General features: G+C 33.9%; 5 protein-coding genes and 1 long non-coding RNA gene across 6 annotated transcripts; 4 read left to right on the top strand and 2 right to left on the bottom strand.

Annotated features, from left to right (window-relative positions):
- Nucleotides 1-5,048: 5,048 nt before the first annotated feature.
- LOC104721803 (uncharacterized) lies at nt 5,049-5,872 on the top strand. Its single transcript, XM_010439874.2, has one exon. The coding sequence runs from the start codon at nt 5,123-5,125 to the stop codon at nt 5,609-5,611; it is 489 nt and encodes a 162-aa protein (XP_010438176.1). The 5' UTR covers nt 5,049-5,122; the 3' UTR covers nt 5,612-5,872.
- Nucleotides 5,873-6,542: 670 nt separating this feature from the next.
- LOC104721804 (uncharacterized) lies at nt 6,543-8,081 on the bottom strand. The gene is made up of 2 exons (XR_757084.3): nt 7,705-8,081; nt 6,543-6,958 (listed from the first exon to the last, which is right to left on the bottom strand). It is a non-coding gene; the product is annotated as an uncharacterized LOC104721804 (long non-coding RNA).
- A 766-nt stretch (nt 8,082-8,847) lies between these two features.
- Nucleotides 8,848-9,422, top strand: LOC104721805 (uncharacterized). The gene has a single exon (XM_010439875.3). The coding sequence runs from the start codon at nt 8,933-8,935 to the stop codon at nt 9,254-9,256; it is 324 nt and encodes a 107-aa protein (XP_010438177.1). The 5' UTR covers nt 8,848-8,932; the 3' UTR covers nt 9,257-9,422.
- Nucleotides 9,423-12,343: 2,921 nt separating this feature from the next.
- LOC104721806 (UDP-glucuronate 4-epimerase 1) lies at nt 12,344-14,021 on the top strand. The gene has a single exon (XM_010439876.3). It carries the CDS (start codon nt 12,673-12,675, stop codon nt 13,963-13,965), a length of 1,293 nt encoding a protein of 430 aa, XP_010438178.1. The 5' UTR covers nt 12,344-12,672; the 3' UTR covers nt 13,966-14,021.
- Nucleotides 14,022-16,438: 2,417 nt separating this feature from the next.
- LOC104721810 (tetraspanin-9) lies at nt 16,439-17,730 on the top strand. The gene is made up of 2 exons (XM_010439879.3): nt 16,439-17,092; nt 17,263-17,730. Exons 1-2 carry the CDS (start codon nt 16,595-16,597, stop codon nt 17,575-17,577), a joined length of 813 nt encoding a protein of 270 aa, XP_010438181.1. The 5' UTR covers nt 16,439-16,594; the 3' UTR covers nt 17,578-17,730.
- Nucleotides 17,642-19,602, bottom strand: LOC104721808 (WAT1-related protein At4g30420). Its single transcript, XM_010439878.3, has 7 exons — nt 19,345-19,602; nt 19,039-19,113; nt 18,828-18,944; nt 18,516-18,759; nt 18,261-18,416; nt 18,040-18,191; nt 17,642-17,959 (listed from the first exon to the last, which is right to left on the bottom strand). Exons 1-7 carry the CDS (start codon nt 19,521-19,523, stop codon nt 17,728-17,730), a joined length of 1,155 nt encoding a protein of 384 aa, XP_010438180.1. The 5' UTR covers nt 19,524-19,602; the 3' UTR covers nt 17,642-17,727.
- Nucleotides 19,603-20,210: the final 608 nt, after the last annotated feature.

Here is a 20,210-nt window from a genome sequence, read left to right on the forward strand (position 1 = left end):
GAGAAGGTTTTTCTCAACTTCTTCTAATAACGTGACACCTGGCTTTTTATATAGCTGACACATGTCCTTATTCTCAATTTAATTCAAAACTATAGATTAAAGAAACTTGAATAGATCCATCTCAATTCTCTAGCCAACAAGACATAAACTCATTTCAATTTTAATTCAAAAATACGGAGCAAAGAAACCAAATAAACAAAAAAAATAGGCCAGTTCCCTAGCCAGCATGACTAATTAAAAAAGTTAAATATATATTTTTTCTTCTCCACGCCTCTCTGCTTCTACGAACTTGGCATCATTTCGAAGCATCAACTACATAATCTGAGAAGGTATTAATGTTTTACTTATGGTTGGTTGTCCGTTATTTCTCACATCATCATTAATTCTATCATCTGCTTTATTCCTCTTTGATGACCTAATTGGTTAAAAATCATATTATTTATTATATAGAAGTCCTCAGATTTATCTTCCTCTACCAAATCTTTAATTATTTTTGGTTTTTTTAATTTAGTATTATTTCATAGCAAAAATCTCTATAGTTTACTGTTGTTAAAAAAAAGTAATCTATTTTACAAAAATCTATTTATTCTATTTTTTTTTATGATTTATAAAATTTTCACTTATTTTTTTATCGCAACCGGAATTTTATTACTTAACTATTTTTATCAGTTTCACATGTCAATATTTACTATATATTAAACTATAATAAAGTAGAGTTGTGAGAAATTGTCATTTGGCACCCCTCTATTTTTTTTAACATGTGTCATTTTTTTCAATTTTAATGAAATAAAAAGACACATTATTGCTAAACTAAAACTAATTTGTCTACACACATTTTTTTTAATTTGGGACATTTTATTTGTTCAGTTTCTTTAAATTTACATTTACTTCTCTCAATCAATTACCTTTATGACATCATGGGTGGATGTTTTCTTTTGTTCAAATTGTTCATGTTGCAATAATGCATATGACCAAATTAATTACAATTATTATGCTTTATAACTGTATTTATTGCCATGAATGTGATTACTCATAATAATGTGTCAATGAAATTCCTTACAAACTTCAAACAATGTTTAGCTATATGTATTTCTTTCCCATCATTTTCCATGGTATTTTTTCTTAATATTATTTCTTATGAAGTTTTTTTAAAAAACATGAATAATGATTAACAGATTAATTTCTCTAGGACTATTTGAAGAAATCGTTTACAAAGCCATGTCAATGTTTTTTTTTGCATCAGAGTCTTGTCAATATTTATTAGCCTCTTTCAAAAGATTATGTTTTATGATAGTCATGATTTAAAGTTTTTGCATTGTTTTGTAATGTGATTTTTCTAACTTTCAAACTATAGTTGGAAGTCTTAAGTGATGAAGATGAGCACAATCTCTTTGGCTTTGAACATTCACTCATAATATTATAGTTGTAAGTCCTCTTAAATCCTCTGATCTTCAACTACAATATATTTCTAAGTTTATGTTTTGTAAATTTGTTTTGTTTTTCATTTTTAAAAGTTCTTTATCCCCATTACAAAAAAAATATTTTACTTTGCATATTGATAAAAAGATTGAGCCTAATTTTACCGTGTAATGCATATATAAATGGTCAAAAAATCACATATTTCTTTATGACTCTTTGGAATCACTTCCCAAACTTTACAACATCCTTTTGCATTACACGAAAAGACATTACAGAGACCTATTGTAAAATATTTAATATATATATATATATACATATTGTAACCTCAATACTTTCATCAAAGACATATGTCAATCATTAAAAGTGGCTAAATTATAGTAGATTAACCTGTACAAAAGCAAAACTACTTTTATATCGCATTGGTATTGTTTGAGTTGTCAATCATACCTCGTGTCTATTTTCCTGTAACCCTTAATCCATCCGTCATTATATCGAAAAAAAGCTTACACCATTTCCAATGGTTATCTATATTTTTATATTTTACATTTAGATTATAGTTTTGAAAAGATATGGTTTAGTATTTAGAGTATAAGATTAAAAGCATGATGCTATTTTAGTATTTTTAGAATTTAGAAATGATTTGTTAAATTTAAAACCAAAACTTATTTTTATGCAATATGTGAAAATTGTTCTTCTTTTAACACACTTCATAATTATAAACTTATAAATGTATGTATTTAAATTCTTTTCAAGGCATATCTAAATAATATCATAACATTTCATATATAATTTAATGAAATTTTATTTTACATACAAAATATTTGATTTTATAACCCACGCATCGCATGGGCAAAACTTTCTAGTAAATTAAAAGATCAACTATATATTCGCGTCTAATATACTAAACCATAAACAAAATCATGGTTTTCTATAATCATATATTTTTCATGATTTACATTCTTGCAACTCTTGTTCTTTCTGTATCGGTGTCATCACCATCACCCCTTTCAACAGGAGAGCTAAACTCGAGACGCTTGCTTCCGTTTTAAAAAAAACAGTTAGAATTATTAATTCATTGTCCAGCAAACATATTTTGAATGTAAACTGCTCATCTACCGAAGATAATTTGGGGTTACAACGTATCCCTTGGAGTCAAAGTTGGGAGTTTAAATTTAGAGTAAATTGGAAAGAGACTACAAAGTTTAAATGCGATTTTACGTGGCATAAAGGTGGATCTCACAAGTTTACTATATATGGCAATTATAGAGACAATGGTCATATTAGGATGTTGTGTAGTGTATGTATTTGGGAGGTCGTAGCAAAAGAAAATGAAAAACCAATTTGTCGTAAAAGAAGAGATAACGGACCTGATTGGTGTTTTGATTGGGAAACTTAAACTATAGTTATATATAAAGAGGCTTCGTATTGTATCTATATCCATTCTATGTGCATATTTTATGTAGATGTTGCCTTACAAATTTGTAAAAGATTTGATAAAAAAAATGTAAATCAACCAAGATTATGTCAGTAATTTGTAAATATAATTTTGATATCTTGAATATTTGACAAAGACCACACGAAAAGTGTTTGGTTTATGGTAGAAAATGTCGTGAACGTTTGAATTAAAGGAGCTCTACCATAATCAGTAAACAAAGTTACATTTACCAAATTTCAAGAAACTGATGATGCATATATTGTAAAGATAAGTTTTTTGGTTGAATTAATTTAACATTCAATCAAAAAAAAAATTACATTTACTAAATTGGGTAGGTCCTGATAACAGTGATAAGAGTAGAAGTTACATTTACCAAATTGGGTAAGGCTTTGGTTAACAATAAAGTGGTAAACGATAAACCAGCTTTTTGTACCACTTAAATCAGTTTATCATCAGTAACTGAAACAGTATCACGAACCAACGATTTCATGGCCTCGTTTCAACATAACACCCCAAATTTATTTGGATCAAGTCCATGCACATGCACTCTCCTTTGTATACATTTTCATCTACCGGAGTTTGCAACTTCTAACTCCTACAAACGTAGATATCTATCGATTCAACAAAGATGATCTTAGTATACATATAATTTTAAAAGAGTGTTAATGATAAAAGTCAGAAATAAGAAAGCGTTACGCATATAATAGGCTTTCGTTTAATCTGATGTCAAAACTGAAAGTGATGGATGTTCATTTTACATTTCTTAACTAGTTTGGTACTCGCCTAGCCACTATCCCTCCATCTAGTCATTTATTTACGTGACAACTGAAAGTCTGAAACTATACGGTTAGTATCTTAGACTAAAACTGATCTAAAAGAAAAAGAATAAAAAAACTCTTTAACGTATATATACATCCTTACAAAATTGAATTATGTATTCTTTTAATCTTTCATTGCAGAAATCAAATTGAGAGAGTAAAAAAATGGGCATGGTAAAAGTCATCACGACGTTACCAACTTTTGGATAAAAAATCGTTGGAATCACATTGAATCTGTACTTCATTAATATATATACGAAGTTAAATAGACTTTGTCGTTGGTAATTAACATCATTAGATGTATCTCTAATTTAAAACAGGCTTATCAATTGGTTTATTAATAGGTTTTTATTTTATTTTTATCAATGGTTATAATGAGTTATGAGTGTAATAACATATACTAAAAAGAATTCCAAAATAATTTTTAAATATCAAAATATATAAATTAGATGCATGACCGACCTACGAGAGAGAGAGATAGTGGATCAGACACCGAATGACTGTTCATTGCAACGTTGTACATTTTTGCATCCACATATCTATTTTCGTGCAAAAAACAATCATTACACGTTTTCATTTTCTGCTTGATCTCTATCTTCATCTTGTATGTAAAACATTTACGTGGAAGCGTTCATTAATCAGAACAATACTTTAGTTTGGTTCAAGCATTCGAGTTTCTATTCTCTTCAATTTTCTGCAACATATGTGATATGTTTGACCTGCGTGAGCTAAGGCTTATTGAAGCAATGTCAATGTTCCATCAAAACTAGCTGAGTCGAAACAAGTACATTAGTTAGAGATTACATTAATTACGCTCTACGCCCTAAAATAACACTTTTAAAAATCGATTTGGGTGAAATCCTGAATTTAAAGTTTGTCAAGAAACCTGAAATCAATTTCGACTGGGATATAGATTTTGAAGATTTGGGCAAAGGCAAACTGAAGTTTCTATTTGAAAAAAAAGTAAATAAAAATAAGTATTGTTCTCGTTGACAAACAAACAATTAAAAAGTTTATCCTTGTAATTAGACATTGACATTGTAGATGCGATAGCTAGCTAGGTCCATGTTTATAAAATTATAATATTGTATTTTAAGTTGGTTAAACGTAATTAATGATTGCAAGCTTATATATATATGTCTCTTATACAGTATATATATACTAGAACCTTCAATTTTTGAATATTTTTTAATGTTAATATATAGTTTATCTATTTTCTCACAACGCGAATGTTTTAATAAGATATATTCATAAGTCATGATTAATAACCAATGTTACGATTAGAATATGGACAGTTGGATACAACTTTTGACTTGTAGGATTTTCACTACCATACCATACTAACATATGCTCTGGAACGCCTATAAATACATTCAACATATTGTATCATATTCATCAAGAGCTCTGCAAAAGCACTCTAAATTGGGCATTACCACACAAAAAATAAAATATGTCTCTCAGTAACTCATCATCACTTGTTCTAATAACTTTGATACTGGCCACATCTGTCCTAGTCTCCGAGAGCCGGGTCGCAAGAAAAGACTTGGGTTTGGACCTTGGCGGGATAGGTGCTGGTCTTGGTATTGGTATAGGTATCGGTGGAGGAGGATCCGGATCCGGAGCTGGTGCCGGATCTGGCTCTGGAGGAGGAGGGTCAAGCTCTTCTTCCTCATCTAGCTCCAGCAGTTCTTCGAGCTCCGGTGGTGGTGGAGGTGATGCGGGATCCGAAGCTGGATCGTACGCCGGATCACGTGCCGGGTCTGGTTCGGGAGGACGTTCGGGGTCAGGCCGTGGAAGGGGAAGTGGAGGAGGAGGGGGTCACGGTGGAGGAGGCGGAGGAGGAGGGGGTAGAGGTGGAGGTGGTGGATCCGGTAACGGAGGAGGGTACGGTGAAGGCGGTGGATATGGAGGAGGATACGGTGGTGGTGGCGACGACTGAATGAAGAAAATTGCATGCATGCAAATAACACATCGGTCAAGATTGTGTTTCAAACGTAATTATATTATTATGTTATTAGTATGAAACAATAAAACGATAGAAAAGTAAATTTTCTAAAGTGGGTGGAGTAAAGGAGATGGGAAAAGATTCTAATATTGTTTGGTTATAGCTAGTACTATTCCATATTCGAACTGGATTCTTGGTGTTGTGGATGTTTTACTTTGTACTATATAAGTTGTAATGTAATTTCTTTTTTGAGGATTTGAATTGCTCTTCTTTTCTTTTTGTTTGTTTGTCATGTGTTACGTTCAATATGTTAGAATAAATGAACTAATCCGAAATATACAATATATGTGTATTATCTGCAAAGGAACTTCTCGTAAAGTAAGAAAGTTTAGACTCAAGCATAGGATTACAGTTAATGGATTTAACTAAGGAAACGTGTTTGTAATGGTTTAGATTATATTTTATATATAACAATATATATATATATTGAAATTTAAGACTAGGATTCAATTTTAGATCCAAAGAATTAAACAGCATGATCGTTATCATAATTATAATTATAACATATACTTAAAATTAGTTGAATCCAATGATTAAAATAAACTTATTTTACACAACATTTCTTAATTTCTGAAAACTAAACACTGATTCAAATATATATATATATATATATATGTTTAAACTTATTAATAAGTGTTGGTGTCAGTAAAATTGTGTAAGTGACAGCCAGAGAACAGTTTTCTCTTGAAAAAAAAAAGAATTCAATGACTTTTTTAAGTTTTTTATATTCTATAAGAGTATTGGACATTAGAGCATCTTTATTGGGAGGTTTGTATTTTGGGGCTCTTATATTTTTGTAAGAATAAATGGTGTACTTTTAAAAACTAAGAGCCTTTTGTAGGTGAAATAAAATTATTCTCTCCAATGGTAAATCTCTTGATGAAGTTCTTATTTTTGAAAAATATTATAGAAATTTAAAGAAATTTATAAAAGTGGATAAACAAATCTCACCCTAACACTCCAGAATTAATTGAACTATAGCATCCCAGATACTTGATCGATAACGCAAGGACATCATACAAAACCAAAAAATCCTCACAGACTATCTTAAAAACCGTCAAAGCCCTCTTTAGCTTTTGCTTCTGGTGATTTAACCACCCTGTTGTTGTCAGAGAACACATGAGCGCAATCAAACCACCATTCATAAAGCTTGAAACTCATCCAGTATTGCCTCAGTGTTCATCTGATGGAAGGTTTGGAAACTCATTAGAGTAGAACCAATTCACAAGCTTCGTCAACCTCAGCCAGCTTACAGGAACGTTCAGTCGTCTGTCCAAATGGCTGCAAACTTTTAAGATCCAATTATCAGATGTTGAGTCTTTTATTCTTCCATAAATTTTAATAGCTTCTAAATACAGATATCTCTGCCCACATTACAGCAACACATACAGTAAAAGTACCAAATAAATCCTCAGGTTTCATCTACAAGAACTAGAGGTGGACAAACAAACACTAGTTATTCTCTCACATCACATCATTGTTCACAATAAAACCCGCCCAATCTCAAAACTAAGGAGCTTTATCACCAAGAATATTTCAGGACATGATATGCAGGTTGTTGTCTAATCTAAAAAATGTGTCTAAATATGGAGTACCACGCAATGTAAAACGGATAGAGTGACCTCAAAGGACGAGAGCAAGAAAAGAAACCACAAAAGGTCTTGCGCTTTAGTAAGTCATCATCATCATCATGTCCAGAAACAGAGCAATTAGGCAAACCCAGAACAATTATCACCAATATAAAAATCTAACTTTATAAACAACCCAAACCCCTGAACCAGAAGCAGAACAACCTTAGGGCTAAACAATCACCAGTTCATCACAACCCATGTCACAAAATTCAAACTTTCAAAGGGAAAAACGTCACAAAATATCCAAACTTGAGCAATGCCCAATCCTAAAACCAATCAGCTTCATGGAACAATCAATCTACTTAAAGGCTAAATCACCACCATTTATCTCCAAAATTCCAGAACAAGGTAAAAATCCAATTCCTACAAAGATAATATATATAGAGAGAGGGAGACCTGGTGATCAGTGAGCTCAAGGCCATTATTGTATACAATCGCCGCCTTCCCATGGCCGTGACGGAGACGACGGTTACTCGGACCAGCAGATTACTAAAGACAAATTGATAGAAAAATAAAGACAAACATACCATGGGAAAGAGATTGGTGATTGAACATCTCAGAATTGGTGAAGGAAAGTGAATGCAATTTTTTCCCTTTTATATTAAAAGTTACACCCAACCATTTTTGAGTACGTCGAGGCTTCTTAGGATTTCTTAAACCCCTTAGTTAAGAGTTTATTCTTAGTAATATTGGCATTTCTGATTTATTTTTAACCATATTAAACCTAAGAAATATTGCTAAGAATTACCGATAAAGATGATCTTATGGGTCATACATAGCAATAAAAACATAACCAATGTGAACGTATAGTTTCGATCTTTCTCGAACAATGATTCAAGCACGTGTCATAGGTTGAATAAATAATGCATAGTGGAACCATAGATTAGTGACCATATAGATGAGTGACTGGTTTCAGCGTGCATGATCCACTACCACGCTTCCACTCAATTTAGTGGACCGTCGACTCTGGTGGGTTTGGTAGCAGCAAAAGATTAATGCACACATCACCTGCATCCACATTTAAAAAATATGCACTTGCCAGAGCTCTATTATCTTGAAAGTTTCGTTAAATAACTAAAGTGAGATAATACTCTTATTACGCATTTTGGATAATCATTATAGACCTGTGATAGCTGATTTGCGGATTGGTGTAAAACTGTCATATATAATGACGTAGTGAAATTTTTGTCACTAAACGATTTTCTTAACTTTTCATCAGTAGTTTTAGACTTTTAATAAACCTTGCGAAACCTTGCGAATTAACTTGGGTTAAGCTACGATATTACTTAATTCACTACACCTAGGAATTCAATTTCCTTTTTGCATATTGCTAATCAAAACATACATTAATTAGTACATTAGACTATAGCTACAAGTTAAACGTGCTTAATTAGTATTCGTGGTAACAAAACGAAAACTATACACGTAACGGCTCACACTATCCCAAAGCTTAATTATATGTTAGGTTGCATTATATTTGGTGATATACACGTAACGGCTCACACTATCCCAAAGCTTCTATATATACACGAACATGTTATTCTCTTATGTATCTAATTAATCAAGTTAGTGTATAAACTCAAACATACCAGTAAGCAAGTCTTTACAAACGAAGATTTCCAAAATGGCTAGGGGTCTAGTTCTTCTTGGTTTATTAGTTGTTTCAAGTTTAGTTATGTTAACCGAGAGCCGAGTCGCAAGAAAAGATTTGGGACTTGACCTAGGTGGGATTGGAATCGGTCTGGGCGTTGGATTGGGGATTGGTCTTGGCGGCGGGTCAGGCTCTGGTGCTGGTGCTGGTGCTGGTGCTGGTGCTGGTTCTGGATCAGGTTCAGGTTCCAGATCATCATCTAGCTCTAGCTCGTCATCAAGTTCGAGTTCTAGTGGTTCTGGTGGTTCAGCTGGTTCATTTGCTGGATCCAGAGCCGGATCAGGATCTGGTAACTAATTTATAATGTACAATTAATATTCTACTGAAAGTGTGAAACTATAAGTATGTTGTATGTTGGTTTGTCGCAATTAATATCGTATATGGAAGGAGTGAGTGTGATGAATAAATTGTCGCTTCGCTATAACTATTACTACGTATAAGTTATGTTTTGTTTGAGTGTGTCCTTGCTTAGTGTCTGTTCAAGTATTTCACGCCGTAGAATCTCTTTAGATTTTGGATCAAAGCATGTGCAAACAACCGTAAATTAGTAATTATAGAATTTGAGAATAATCTTCAATAAAGAAAACAAGTTTCTAAGGATTAATAAAAAATTAAGTGAACCACCAACCATATTACATGACCACAGATCATAGTTACCGGATAAATATAGTTACACGTGAATAAAAACTTTTAAATCGAGTTAGCGCACCTAATATGAACTTAAGTGATGGTCATGGTATTATGTATTGTAATATGAACTTACAAATTTTTTAACAAACGTGTTTGTATTTGAGTCATTTGACACGTTTCCTAAACAACGTTGACATGTTGTTTGTAATCCCCAAGTAAATAAATACTTTCTGTCCCTAATAGATTGATGTCATAGAATATATTTTTGTCCCTCAAAAATTGATGTCCTAGATAAAAAATCTAAAATAATATTTTTACTTTATGTTTTTTTCATATGACATTCATCTAATGATTCATATTTTCTATTTCAATCAAAAAGTAATTATAAATTAATTTACAAATAAAATTTAAAATTTTTCTTAATATGTGTGAAAGTGTCAAAAAATCAATCTATGTTAGATAGAGGAATAGTAGAAAGGTATTTATTGTGTTTATGAATATAGAGAACCAAACAGACTAGAAAACATGAAAGTTTTAATCTTATTTTTATCTAATTACAATTAGATTTGCTTTATTTTGATATGTATCGAAAGTATCAATTAACATCGAAAAATCATACTACCGAGAAAAATTGGAAAAAAGAAGAAAAAAACAAAGGAAGGGAGCTGGAATTTGAATTAATATCATCAAGTAACCGGACTAAAGTCAGACCTAACATACTCGAAAGCTTACACCAAACTCAGTGTAATTTTCATTGGCCTCTCTAGTCTAGGTACATCTTGTTCCGCAAAACCTAACCCAATGATTAAAGTGTTAAACAATCCTAGTTTTTGGTAATTATTACTGTAATAATTTCAAAAATTTCGTATAATAAATGAAGCAATGCTAGGAGTTAAGCATTGGTAGCTTGAAGACAAAGATTCAAACAATGGTTAAGTAGGGCTATGAATTTACAGGTACACTACTAGTATATATAGACTTGATGGACCCTAATTGCTCACTCCATTAATTATAGAAAAATATAATTTTAAAATCAAGCAAAGATCTCTGGGCAAATCTTTTCTTGCCCAACAATACAATTTTTAGTCTGGAAACAAAGAATCTTTCCCCATATAAAAATAAAAACTAAAGAATCTTTTCGAATAAACAAATAAATAAATATGAAATAATAGCCATGTAAAGAGTAAAATCGATTGATTGTCAAAAAAAAAAAGAAGAGTAAAATCGATTTTATCAACTTAATTCACGCGTTTGTAACATAACATTACCCAATATTGAGATAGTATTAAAGAAAATGACTTGACGGACCCTTTAGTATTGATAGTATTAATTCACGCGTTTCCTTTAGTATATACTAAAGGAAATGAATCTGCCTTTGAGTATTGAGATAGTATTAAATATTTAAATTATGATGTACCGTAATCAGTTTTAAAAGAAAAAATGTTTAAGAACAGAATAGTATCGAAAGGAACAATATTTTTTTTTTGGAAAAAAGAATAATAGCATAAAAAAAAAAATAGAAAAGAGCACCGTCCAAAAATTACTGGGTATCACCGGTATTACAAGGTCTGGAAAGACGAAAGTCTCAACCGATACATCCGGTTTTCGGTGAGCGGTGACCAATCCCTTGTCTTTTCTATGGTGAAACCGCGACTTGGGGAAGCGGTAAATGTTAGAGAGATACGTGGAAACGGCACGCAGTTTGTTAAAAATTATTATTATTATGAACATGTCAGTCATTCTCTCATCGCTTTCCCAAAACAGCCAATGGTGAATGCTGTGGTCCGCACGTCCTCCTCCTCCTTCACATTATCCTCTTTCAATATTTACATTACTTTCTTTTTTTTTTCCCCCAAGCAAACAAATTAAAACACTCTTTGCTCAACTACAAATCTAATACTATATGTTTTATTAATACTATAAAATACTACTCTGCAAGTATATTTTAGAAAACAGATAAAATACTGAACTTGACCCAGTGCGGGCCAGTCGGCAAAATCATACAAAGATCACTATAATTTTTACGAGTACTAATTAAGCAAATTACACATCAAAATGTCGGGTTTTTATTTATCTGCTTTTGTTATCTGAAATTCGTAGCCCACACTACTCTAAATGCATACACTACTCACAAGATTTACAACTTATTGACAAAAGTTTTTTTTTTATAATGCCACCGTTGATAAAAAGTTTTATTATATACTGTAGATTGAAGCTAGATACAATTTTTATTACTATTATTTATCCACGGACCAAGCCTTGCTATCCGGAGTTTTGTTTCATAAGAGCCATCATATAAACAAACCACAACCGATGACCTAGGCATGTGGTCTTTATGAAGTCTAGACAAAATTAGTTGTAAGTCGGTCGCACGTTCTTTTTAATTAGAGAGATAACATGTGTTAATCTTGTTGAATGAGCTCTCAATGCTACTATTAGACGCTTTTTCACATTTATTTATGTATGATGATTTCAAATTGTATAGAAAATAAATAATATTACTAATCGTAACAATAACGTGAAATTCTTTCAAACTTAAAACATTGTAGGTTTTTTAAAGATCGTTGATCTTTTTATTCACTCTCTTTCAACTTTCATACACACAGATGTACATTAATTTTGATTCTTGATAGGGGTTGTAAATTCCTCCTTAAAATGCGGTGAATAAAAATGAAGATTTGCGGTAGATTTAGCCATTTATCCAGTTTTTAATCAGTAGTAAAAAATTTAAAAATAATTAATAGATTGTTTTTTTTTTTGGGGTTTTGTTTATTGTCAACAAATAATTTGTTTTGTTATAAAAGAAAAGAAAAGAGAAGGGAAAAAAAAAAAAAAAGGTGACAATCTGGCAATCAAAATAACGCGTCTCCTTGTCCCCTAACTCCAACCAGTATATATACTTGTCCGTCTCTTCCTCTTCTCCTTAGCAGATGCTTTTTTGTAAAAACCCCACAAAAAAAAAAAAAAAAAAAAAAATCTGCATCTGTCTTCTTCTTCTTCTTCTTTCCTCTGTATTTGTTTTTGTTTTCGATAAATTTTTGTTAGGAAGAAGAAGAAAAAATAAATAAATAAAAATTGTAATTATGCCTTCAATAGAAGATGAGTTGTTTCCGTCAACGCCGGGTAAATTCAAAATTGACCGGTCAAACCGTCAGCTCCACCGATGTTTCGCTTCGACGAGCACCATGTTCCTTTGGGCTCTCTTCCTCATCGCTCTCACCGCTTCTTACTTGAGTTTCCAAAGCTTCGTCGATTCCGGTAGCCGTTACCTAACCGCTTCCTGGGGAGGAATCCAGTGGGAGAAACAGGTTCGCACCTCCGCTCAGATCCATCGCTCCGGCGGTATCTCCGTCCTCGTTACCGGCGCTACCGGATTCGTTGGCAGCCACGTTTCTCTCGCTTTGAGAAAACGAGGCGACGGCGTCGTTGGACTTGATAATTTCAACAACTACTACGATCCTTCCTTGAAACGCGCCCGCAGATCTCTCTTGTCTTCGAGAGGGATCTTCGTCGTCGAAGGGGATCTCAACGACGCCAAGCTCTTGGCGAAGCTCTTCGACGTCGTCGCTTTCACTCACGTGATGCATCTCGCTGCTCAGGCCGGAGTTAGGTACGCTTTGGAGAATCCTCAGTCGTATGTACACAGCAACATCGCCGGACTCGTTAACCTCCTGGAGATTTGCAAAGCGGCGAATCCTCAGCCGGCGATTGTCTGGGCTTCGTCTAGCTCCGTCTACGGCCTCAACGAGAAAGTCCCGTTCTCTGAATCAGACCGTACAGATCAACCGGCGAGTCTCTACGCCGCAACGAAAAAAGCCGGCGAAGAAATCACCCACACTTACAACCATATTTACGGTCTTGCCATTACCGGTTTAAGATTCTTCACGGTTTACGGGCCTTGGGGTAGACCGGACATGGCGTACTTCTCGTTCACCAGAAACATCCTACAAGGTAAACCGATCACAATCTACCGGGGCAAAAACCGGGTCGATCTAGCCCGGGATTTCACGTACATCGACGATATAGTCAGAGGCTGCTTAGGATCCCTCGATTCGTCGGGTAAAAGTACCGGGTCGGGTGGTAAAAAACGCGGATCAGCGCCGTACCGGATCTTCAACCTGGGGAACACGTCTCCGGTGACGGTGCCCATCCTGGTTGATATATTGGAGAAGCATCTGAAGGTGAAGGCGAAGAGGAACTTCGTGGAGATGCCGGGAAACGGCGACGTACCGTTCACACATGCGAATATAAGCTCAGCCCGAAACGAATTCGGGTATAAACCGACAACCGATTTGGAAACCGGGTTGAAGAAGTTCGTTAGATGGTATCTTTCTTATTACGGATACAATACTAAAGCCAAGCTTGTTGTACATTAACCGTGACATTTTCTTATTACTATTATTTTTAATGAATATTTTTTTTTTCTTTCTCATCTTCTACATTGTTATTGTGTGATTCGTTTTTTTTTAGGATTACTGATGAAAACAATTTTAAAATTATTCGTTTCTTTTAAGACAAGCAAAAACCAAAAAAGATTAAAGAACACACCGTATCATGTTATATATACTACTGTTAATCGTGATAGTTAATAATACTAGTCAGTATTGGTGCTGTAACAATTAGTACTAGTTGTTACGGGATCATTGGAGGCTAATTAATTAAAAAAGAAATTAGGAATATCTCTCTCGACAGCTGGGGAGAGTCGGACAGCAGAGAAAGTGAAGGTAATATAGTATATATTTTTTTGTTTGATGTAAGTGGTGGTGGGTGGGGACGACTAAGACGAGACTTGATTAAAAAAAGGTGTACGGTAACCGTTGGATCCGCTGAGGAATTTAATTGTGTAGGATAGGAGTCGTAATCTTACGGTCCAGCTGTGAAGTACTCAATGCCACGTTATCTTCTCCACCGACAGTACAGTACTACTAATATACACTAATTATATCATTTGTATTATGCAAAGAGAGGAAAAGGGTGTACGAGTTTCCCTTCTAATGTCTATTGTTTCAACATCCATAATATGTATTGGAACCTATTATTGGAACTATCCTTTTTCCAAACGTGAAGTCTGATAAAAAAAAGTAACATAATTTTAAGAATGATAATTTTTTTTAGACGATTTAGTTTAATTTAGGTCGGTACGCTCTAAATTGTTATTGCATATACAGATGATGCATATGCAGCTGTGGAACATATGATTCATCTTATATCCCGTATAGGCAAGGATTTTATAATCATTGTGTCATGGGTTATGCTTGTCTGCTTTGACCATTACGCAGATATCTATATATGCAACAAATCGGAAAATTCCGGTCATGCTCTGACCTCAGCCAATTGAAGATTTTATTTTTACACACAGGATACAGTATTTATATTTGTGTTGGTTTTACTGAATCGAATAAACCCGTTCGGGTTGGTTAAGAAAACCAAACTTGCTTAGGTTTATTCTTCGGTCTAAATCAAGAGGGATATACTGTAGATAGTTTTTTTCCTTTTTCTTGAGCGAATGACAATTTTTGCGTAGGGAGAAGATAACTGAAAACTACTCATTCCATCAGAGGATCAGCGGAAACGACGATTATATAAGCTCATCTATGCTTTGATAAAGCTCAAATTTCCATAGAAGTTTTGTGACTTGATTTAATAGGTTTTGCATTCGAAAGGTTAGTTAATCACATATTCACATATCTAAATTAACTTTATCAAGGCTATATGTTGCATAGTCAGCGTAGACTATCCACGATTCAAGGGATGTTGAAGAAATCACACAGTTAATTTTTCTCTCATCTAACTGACGACAGTAGACTTTTCATTTGATTGTCTACGTACCTAGGATATTTACGGTGGACATATGATTTAGTGCACTCCTATAATGAAACTGTTAATTTTAGTTTTGTGTTCTTGCTCTGGCATTGTTAGTTTAGTCGCTATATATTATTGTATTTAAGAAGATTGGTTCCTTATAAGTTATTTGTGTTTATGGTTAGCCGCAGAGAGCTGGATGTTATACGCTAATCCAAATACATTTCTTTTTTTTTTTTTTGGACAACGATCCAAATACATTTCTAATCGTAGTTTTTAGGGACTATGGTCTCGTGATAACTATTCACATGCATTGAAGAGGTTTTGCATGCATATAATTTACTGTATCATAGATTCATACAAATGAAATCACACTTTATTCTGTTACGCTATTGTATATGTTGTTTTAATTTTTTTTTTTGCCTTTCTTATTTTATGCAAACATTTAATTAGATAGATATTTCTTATTCTATATTAATCTATATATATATATATATCCCAATCTTTATAATTATTATATTATATATTCCTTAATTAATATATGAAGATCGAGATCGTACCAAAAGAAAACATCTAAAGATCAATTTGACGTGTCTATCATCAGTCTATTGTTGAGATTAATGGGATTACAGTGTAACGTCGTATATAAATTTTCTATAATCACAAATCACAATGTTTCCAATCTATTGAAAAAGGAAATACGTGTGGAAATCATGCAAAAAAGATCAGCTCTTTCACACGTTAAGTCATATGTGACACAAAGTCGATATGCTCCTTAACGAATTTCCGGAGCATCAAAAAAATATGGAAAGAGATCTGTAAAAAGTATATTCTTAATTATTCTTACAACAATAACTGAGATTTTATAGATCTTAAAACTTCAAATCATTCATTCGAAAGCGCGTGAGAGTTATTGAGACATTCCTTAAGAAAACATTACTCAAAAACTCAAAAGTACAAAACGTTTTGAAACCGTTTGACGAAGAAGAGACATTAGTACTCGTCGTGTAGCCATATAAGGCAATACCGAAACTTCTTTACAAATCTCTTCACCTTCCCTCCTCCTCTACGCGTTTCACTTCCCACTTTATAAAATCCAGATTCGTCCTTCCCAAACCTAATCACACAACACAGATCCCTTTCTTTAGTTTCTCCAACTCTTTTGATTCTTCTTTCAATTCTATCATCATCATCATCATCATCATGGTACGTTTTACGAACACCCTCGTAGGAATACTCAACTTCTTCGTCCTCCTCTCCTCGGTTCCGATACTCATAACCGGAATCTGGCTCAGCGCTAACGGCTCGACGCAATGCGAGCGGTTCCTCGACAAACCCATGATCGCTCTCGGCGCTTTCCTCACGATAGTTGCAATCTCTGGAGTCGTGGGATCTTGCTGCAGAGTGACGTGGCTCTTCTGGTTCTATCTCTTTGTGATGTTCTTCTTGATCATCACTGTTCTCTGTTTCACCATCTTTGCCTTTGTCGTCACTAGCAAAGGCTCCGGCGAAACTATCCCTGGAAAGGCCTATAAAGAGTATAGGCTTGAGGTTTACTCTAATTGGTTGCAGAAGCGTGTCAACAACGCTAAACACTGGAGCAACATTAGAAGCTGTGTTTACGAGAGCAAGATCTGTTCTCGCTTCTCTGATAGTGAGCCTGTTTCTGCTTTCTACAAAGAACATCTCACTTCTCTTCAGGTAACCATTTCTGAAACACTCCAGTTGATTTCAAGGGTCGGGTCAAAAAAGTTGTCTTTTTAGGGTTCCTAAGTTACAATAAATCTAACCTAATCGTTTAAATTGGATTTGATGGTTAGTGTTTTTAGTCTTTCTATTATTGAATCTTGATTTGTTTGTTTTGTTTACAGTCTGGTTGCTGCAAGCCTTCTAATGATTGTAACTTCACCTACATAAGCCCAACGACTTGGAACAAAACGTCAGAGACAAATAAAAACTCAGATTGTCAACTTTGGGACAGCCAGAAAGAGAAGCTATGCTACGATTGCCAATCCTGCAAGGCCGGTTTCATAGACAACCTTAACTACTCATGGAAAAGAACTGCGACTGTCAACATTGTCTTCCTTATAATGCTCATTGTAGTCTACGGTATGGGATGTTGCGCCTTCCGGAACAACAAACGAGAAGAGCGTTATGCCCGTCCCAGTGGTTTCAACAATCCTTGATTTAGTCGTTTTTATTTTATTTTCGTTAGGAGTATGTTAGTCTTGTTTTAAGCTAGACTTATGATTTTTTTTCATTAATAAATCGTATTACGTTTATTTATTAAAGTAAACAGCTTTCAAAATTTATGAAACAGATGGAAGAATCTTGAATTATTTTAGTTGTTCATGTGTTTGAATTTCTTCTGTTGATTTGTGTTTGGAGAGAAGAGGATTCTTCAGATCTCCGTTACAGATTGCTGTCTTTGAAGAATCTTCGATATGAATCTTCACTTCTGAGTTCTGATCATAGTCTCTGATCCGTTCTTGATTCATCATGACATCTTTTGCTTTACCCCATAACACAGTGTAAAGTCCCATTATAACCCCTAGTCCTCCGATTAAGCTATTCCAAAAAGATAAAACAGATTATTTTTATGGATTGTAGTAATCTTAAGTTTTTCTTAAGGGTATTAATTTTCGTACCTTCCAGTGTAAATCTCTTCTTGGAAGAACAGAGCAGCCAAGATTGTGACAATGACTGTACAGAGAGGATTAAACAGGGCAGAGAACACCGGACCTCTCTTTGATATAGCCCAAGCTTGGACTGTAAATGAAAGTGCCGACGCCCCGATTCCCTTAAAAACAGATTCATGATTAGGTTTAATAAAAAATCAAAAACACAGAGAAATGTTGTATGTACGTACTGCATAGAGACATGTGGCAAACTCGGAGTAGGAATGAAGAATCCAAGCGTTTGAGTCCTCAAGGAAGAAAGTGACAACCGCACATTGCATTGTTCCAAATAAACACATCCACGCTGATAAAGAGAGGTTATCTGGATAATAGGTAGAGATTGGCACCTAGGGTTTTGTTGAAACAGAGTTCACTTTCCTTGTAAGACAAGAAACCTTACCAAAAAATACAAGTTTATGTTCTATGGTTTGTTTAGTGAATTTTACCTGAAGTATAAGCCAAAAAGACCAGCAAAGAGTGCTAGAGAACAAGAACAAACAACCAACTAACCACATGTTCTGGTCTTTAAGAACATTTCCCAATACCGATTTAGCTAGCGGTAAAGCTGATTCTGAGTTGAGAATCTTTGGTCCACGAAGCAGAGTCATGGAGACCGCTCCTGCTACACAGAGGATCGTCCCGGCAATCTTGGCTAAGCCTCTTATATCCCGGAGATTCAGTTTCTCGTATCTAAATATCATAACTTATTAGTATAAACACATCAATCACAATTTCCATACAAGTGTATATGCATATACCCGGCGAGAAATGAGATGAGGAAGGTGATTGCAGGAATGATGTTACCAACGGCACTTCCCATGGACGATGAAGTTAAGTAAAGACCTTCAAGGTACAGATTTTGATTGACTGTAACGCTGCAAAGCAAATAAATAATACGAATCAGTTTAAAATTCATCTATCTGAAGTTCTTAAGAAAAAAAAATTACAACTTATTATATACACACTCACCCTATAAGCGAGACCACAAATATTAAAGAAAAGCTCTTTAGATCCAAAGACGCTATAGCTATCTTTGATTTTCTCCTACAAACCCAAAAAAAAAAAGACACATAGTAATGATAATAATTAACAATCAGATGTGATGTGAATAAACAATTTATATGAGATGTGAACCAGTTCACCCATTTTCAATTGATTTTGAGTTGAAAACCAATTAAATTTAACAAATTACAAATGCACATTGTCATTTAGGGGATATAGAGAAAGGTTATTTTAGAAGCAAATTAAATTAACTTAGAGCTGATTTTTAATTACCTGGAGAAGTAGAGAAATGGGAAGATGAAAATGGTTGCAAAGGCTTGCCTATAGAGGATAAAAACCCGAGGGCTTAATCCGTTAACCAAAGTAGCTCTAGCAAATAGATTCACTCCTGCATAACACAGTTGGATCATAGTCATCGCCATTTCCGGCTTGTACTCCTCTATCTTCCCCATCTCTTCTCACTCTGTCTCTCTCCTTGTGAATCTTACTTTTGCTCTCTGCGTTCTCTATATATGTTCATGTTATGTGTAGGAGTGTTTATATTGCTGGGACGATCTTATTAATTATACATAAACTATTATTCATCATAATGTAGATGCTTAACAAATAATTTTTTATTCGGTTGGCAAATACGACTTCTTTGTCATATTGTGGTTTTAATTTTAAATATTCATTTGGTGTTTACTGTTTAGTCGAAGTTGGATGTACTCGACCATCATCTTTTGTTTTGGGAGTGGCAAGTCCTTCACGAAAGACAACCATTTCGGATATTTATTTTGTATTTTTGTGTTATATTATGTTTAATTTCGAAGTTGTACAAAAGTACAATCAGATTCTGCCTCTCGATCAAGACCAATAGAGAGTTGGTTTAGTTTTGTTAAAAGAAAGAAGAAAATTGAATGTGTTTCCAAGACTTGATAGCATGCATGTCAGCATGCATGTGTGGTAGTGCTAGAAGGTAGATTAACAATACTGAAATAGTATATAAACTTTTAGAAACAATGAAACATTAAACATTTTAAACTTTATGCGACTACACAACACACCATTTCAATCAAACACCGATAATTTTTCTTTTGAAATGTTCTATAGCGTTGTAAAATATTGCAACTTTTTGTTTTATGATTGATTTTTAATTA

The sequence above is a fragment of the Camelina sativa genome, chromosome 11 (assembly GCF_030686135.1).
Source record: "Camelina sativa cultivar CO46 ecotype springtype chromosome 11, ASM3068613v1".
Lineage (NCBI taxonomy): Eukaryota > Viridiplantae > Streptophyta > Magnoliopsida > Brassicales > Brassicaceae > Camelina > Camelina sativa.

Excerpts from the sequence above, each read along its gene's own strand:
- LOC104721803 (XM_010439874.2), top strand. The coding sequence starts at position 5,123 with ATGTCTCTCAGTAACTCATCATCACTTGTTCTAATAACTTTGATACTG.
- LOC104721805 (XM_010439875.3), top strand. The coding sequence starts at position 8,933 with ATGGCTAGGGGTCTAGTTCTTCTTGGTTTATTAGTTGTTTCAAGTTTA.
- LOC104721808 (XM_010439878.3), bottom strand. The coding sequence starts at position 19,523 with ATGGGGAAGATAGAGGAGTACAAGCCGGAAATGGCGATGACTATGATC. Across the intron at positions 18,945-19,038 it reads TTTGTGGTCTCGCTTATAGG|CGTTACAGTCAATCAAAATC; the intron begins GTGAGTGTGTAT and ends TTTGCTTTGCAG. Across the intron at positions 18,417-18,515 it reads CTTTTTGGCTTATACTTCAG|GTGCCAATCTCTACCTATTA; the intron begins GTAAAATTCACT and ends ACAAAACCCTAG.
- LOC104721810 (XM_010439879.3), top strand. The coding sequence starts at position 16,595 with ATGGTACGTTTTACGAACACCCTCGTAGGAATACTCAACTTCTTCGTC. Across the intron at positions 17,093-17,262 it reads AACATCTCACTTCTCTTCAG|TCTGGTTGCTGCAAGCCTTC; the intron begins GTAACCATTTCT and ends TTTTGTTTACAG.
- LOC104721806 (XM_010439876.3), top strand. The coding sequence starts at position 12,673 with ATGCCTTCAATAGAAGATGAGTTGTTTCCGTCAACGCCGGGTAAATTC.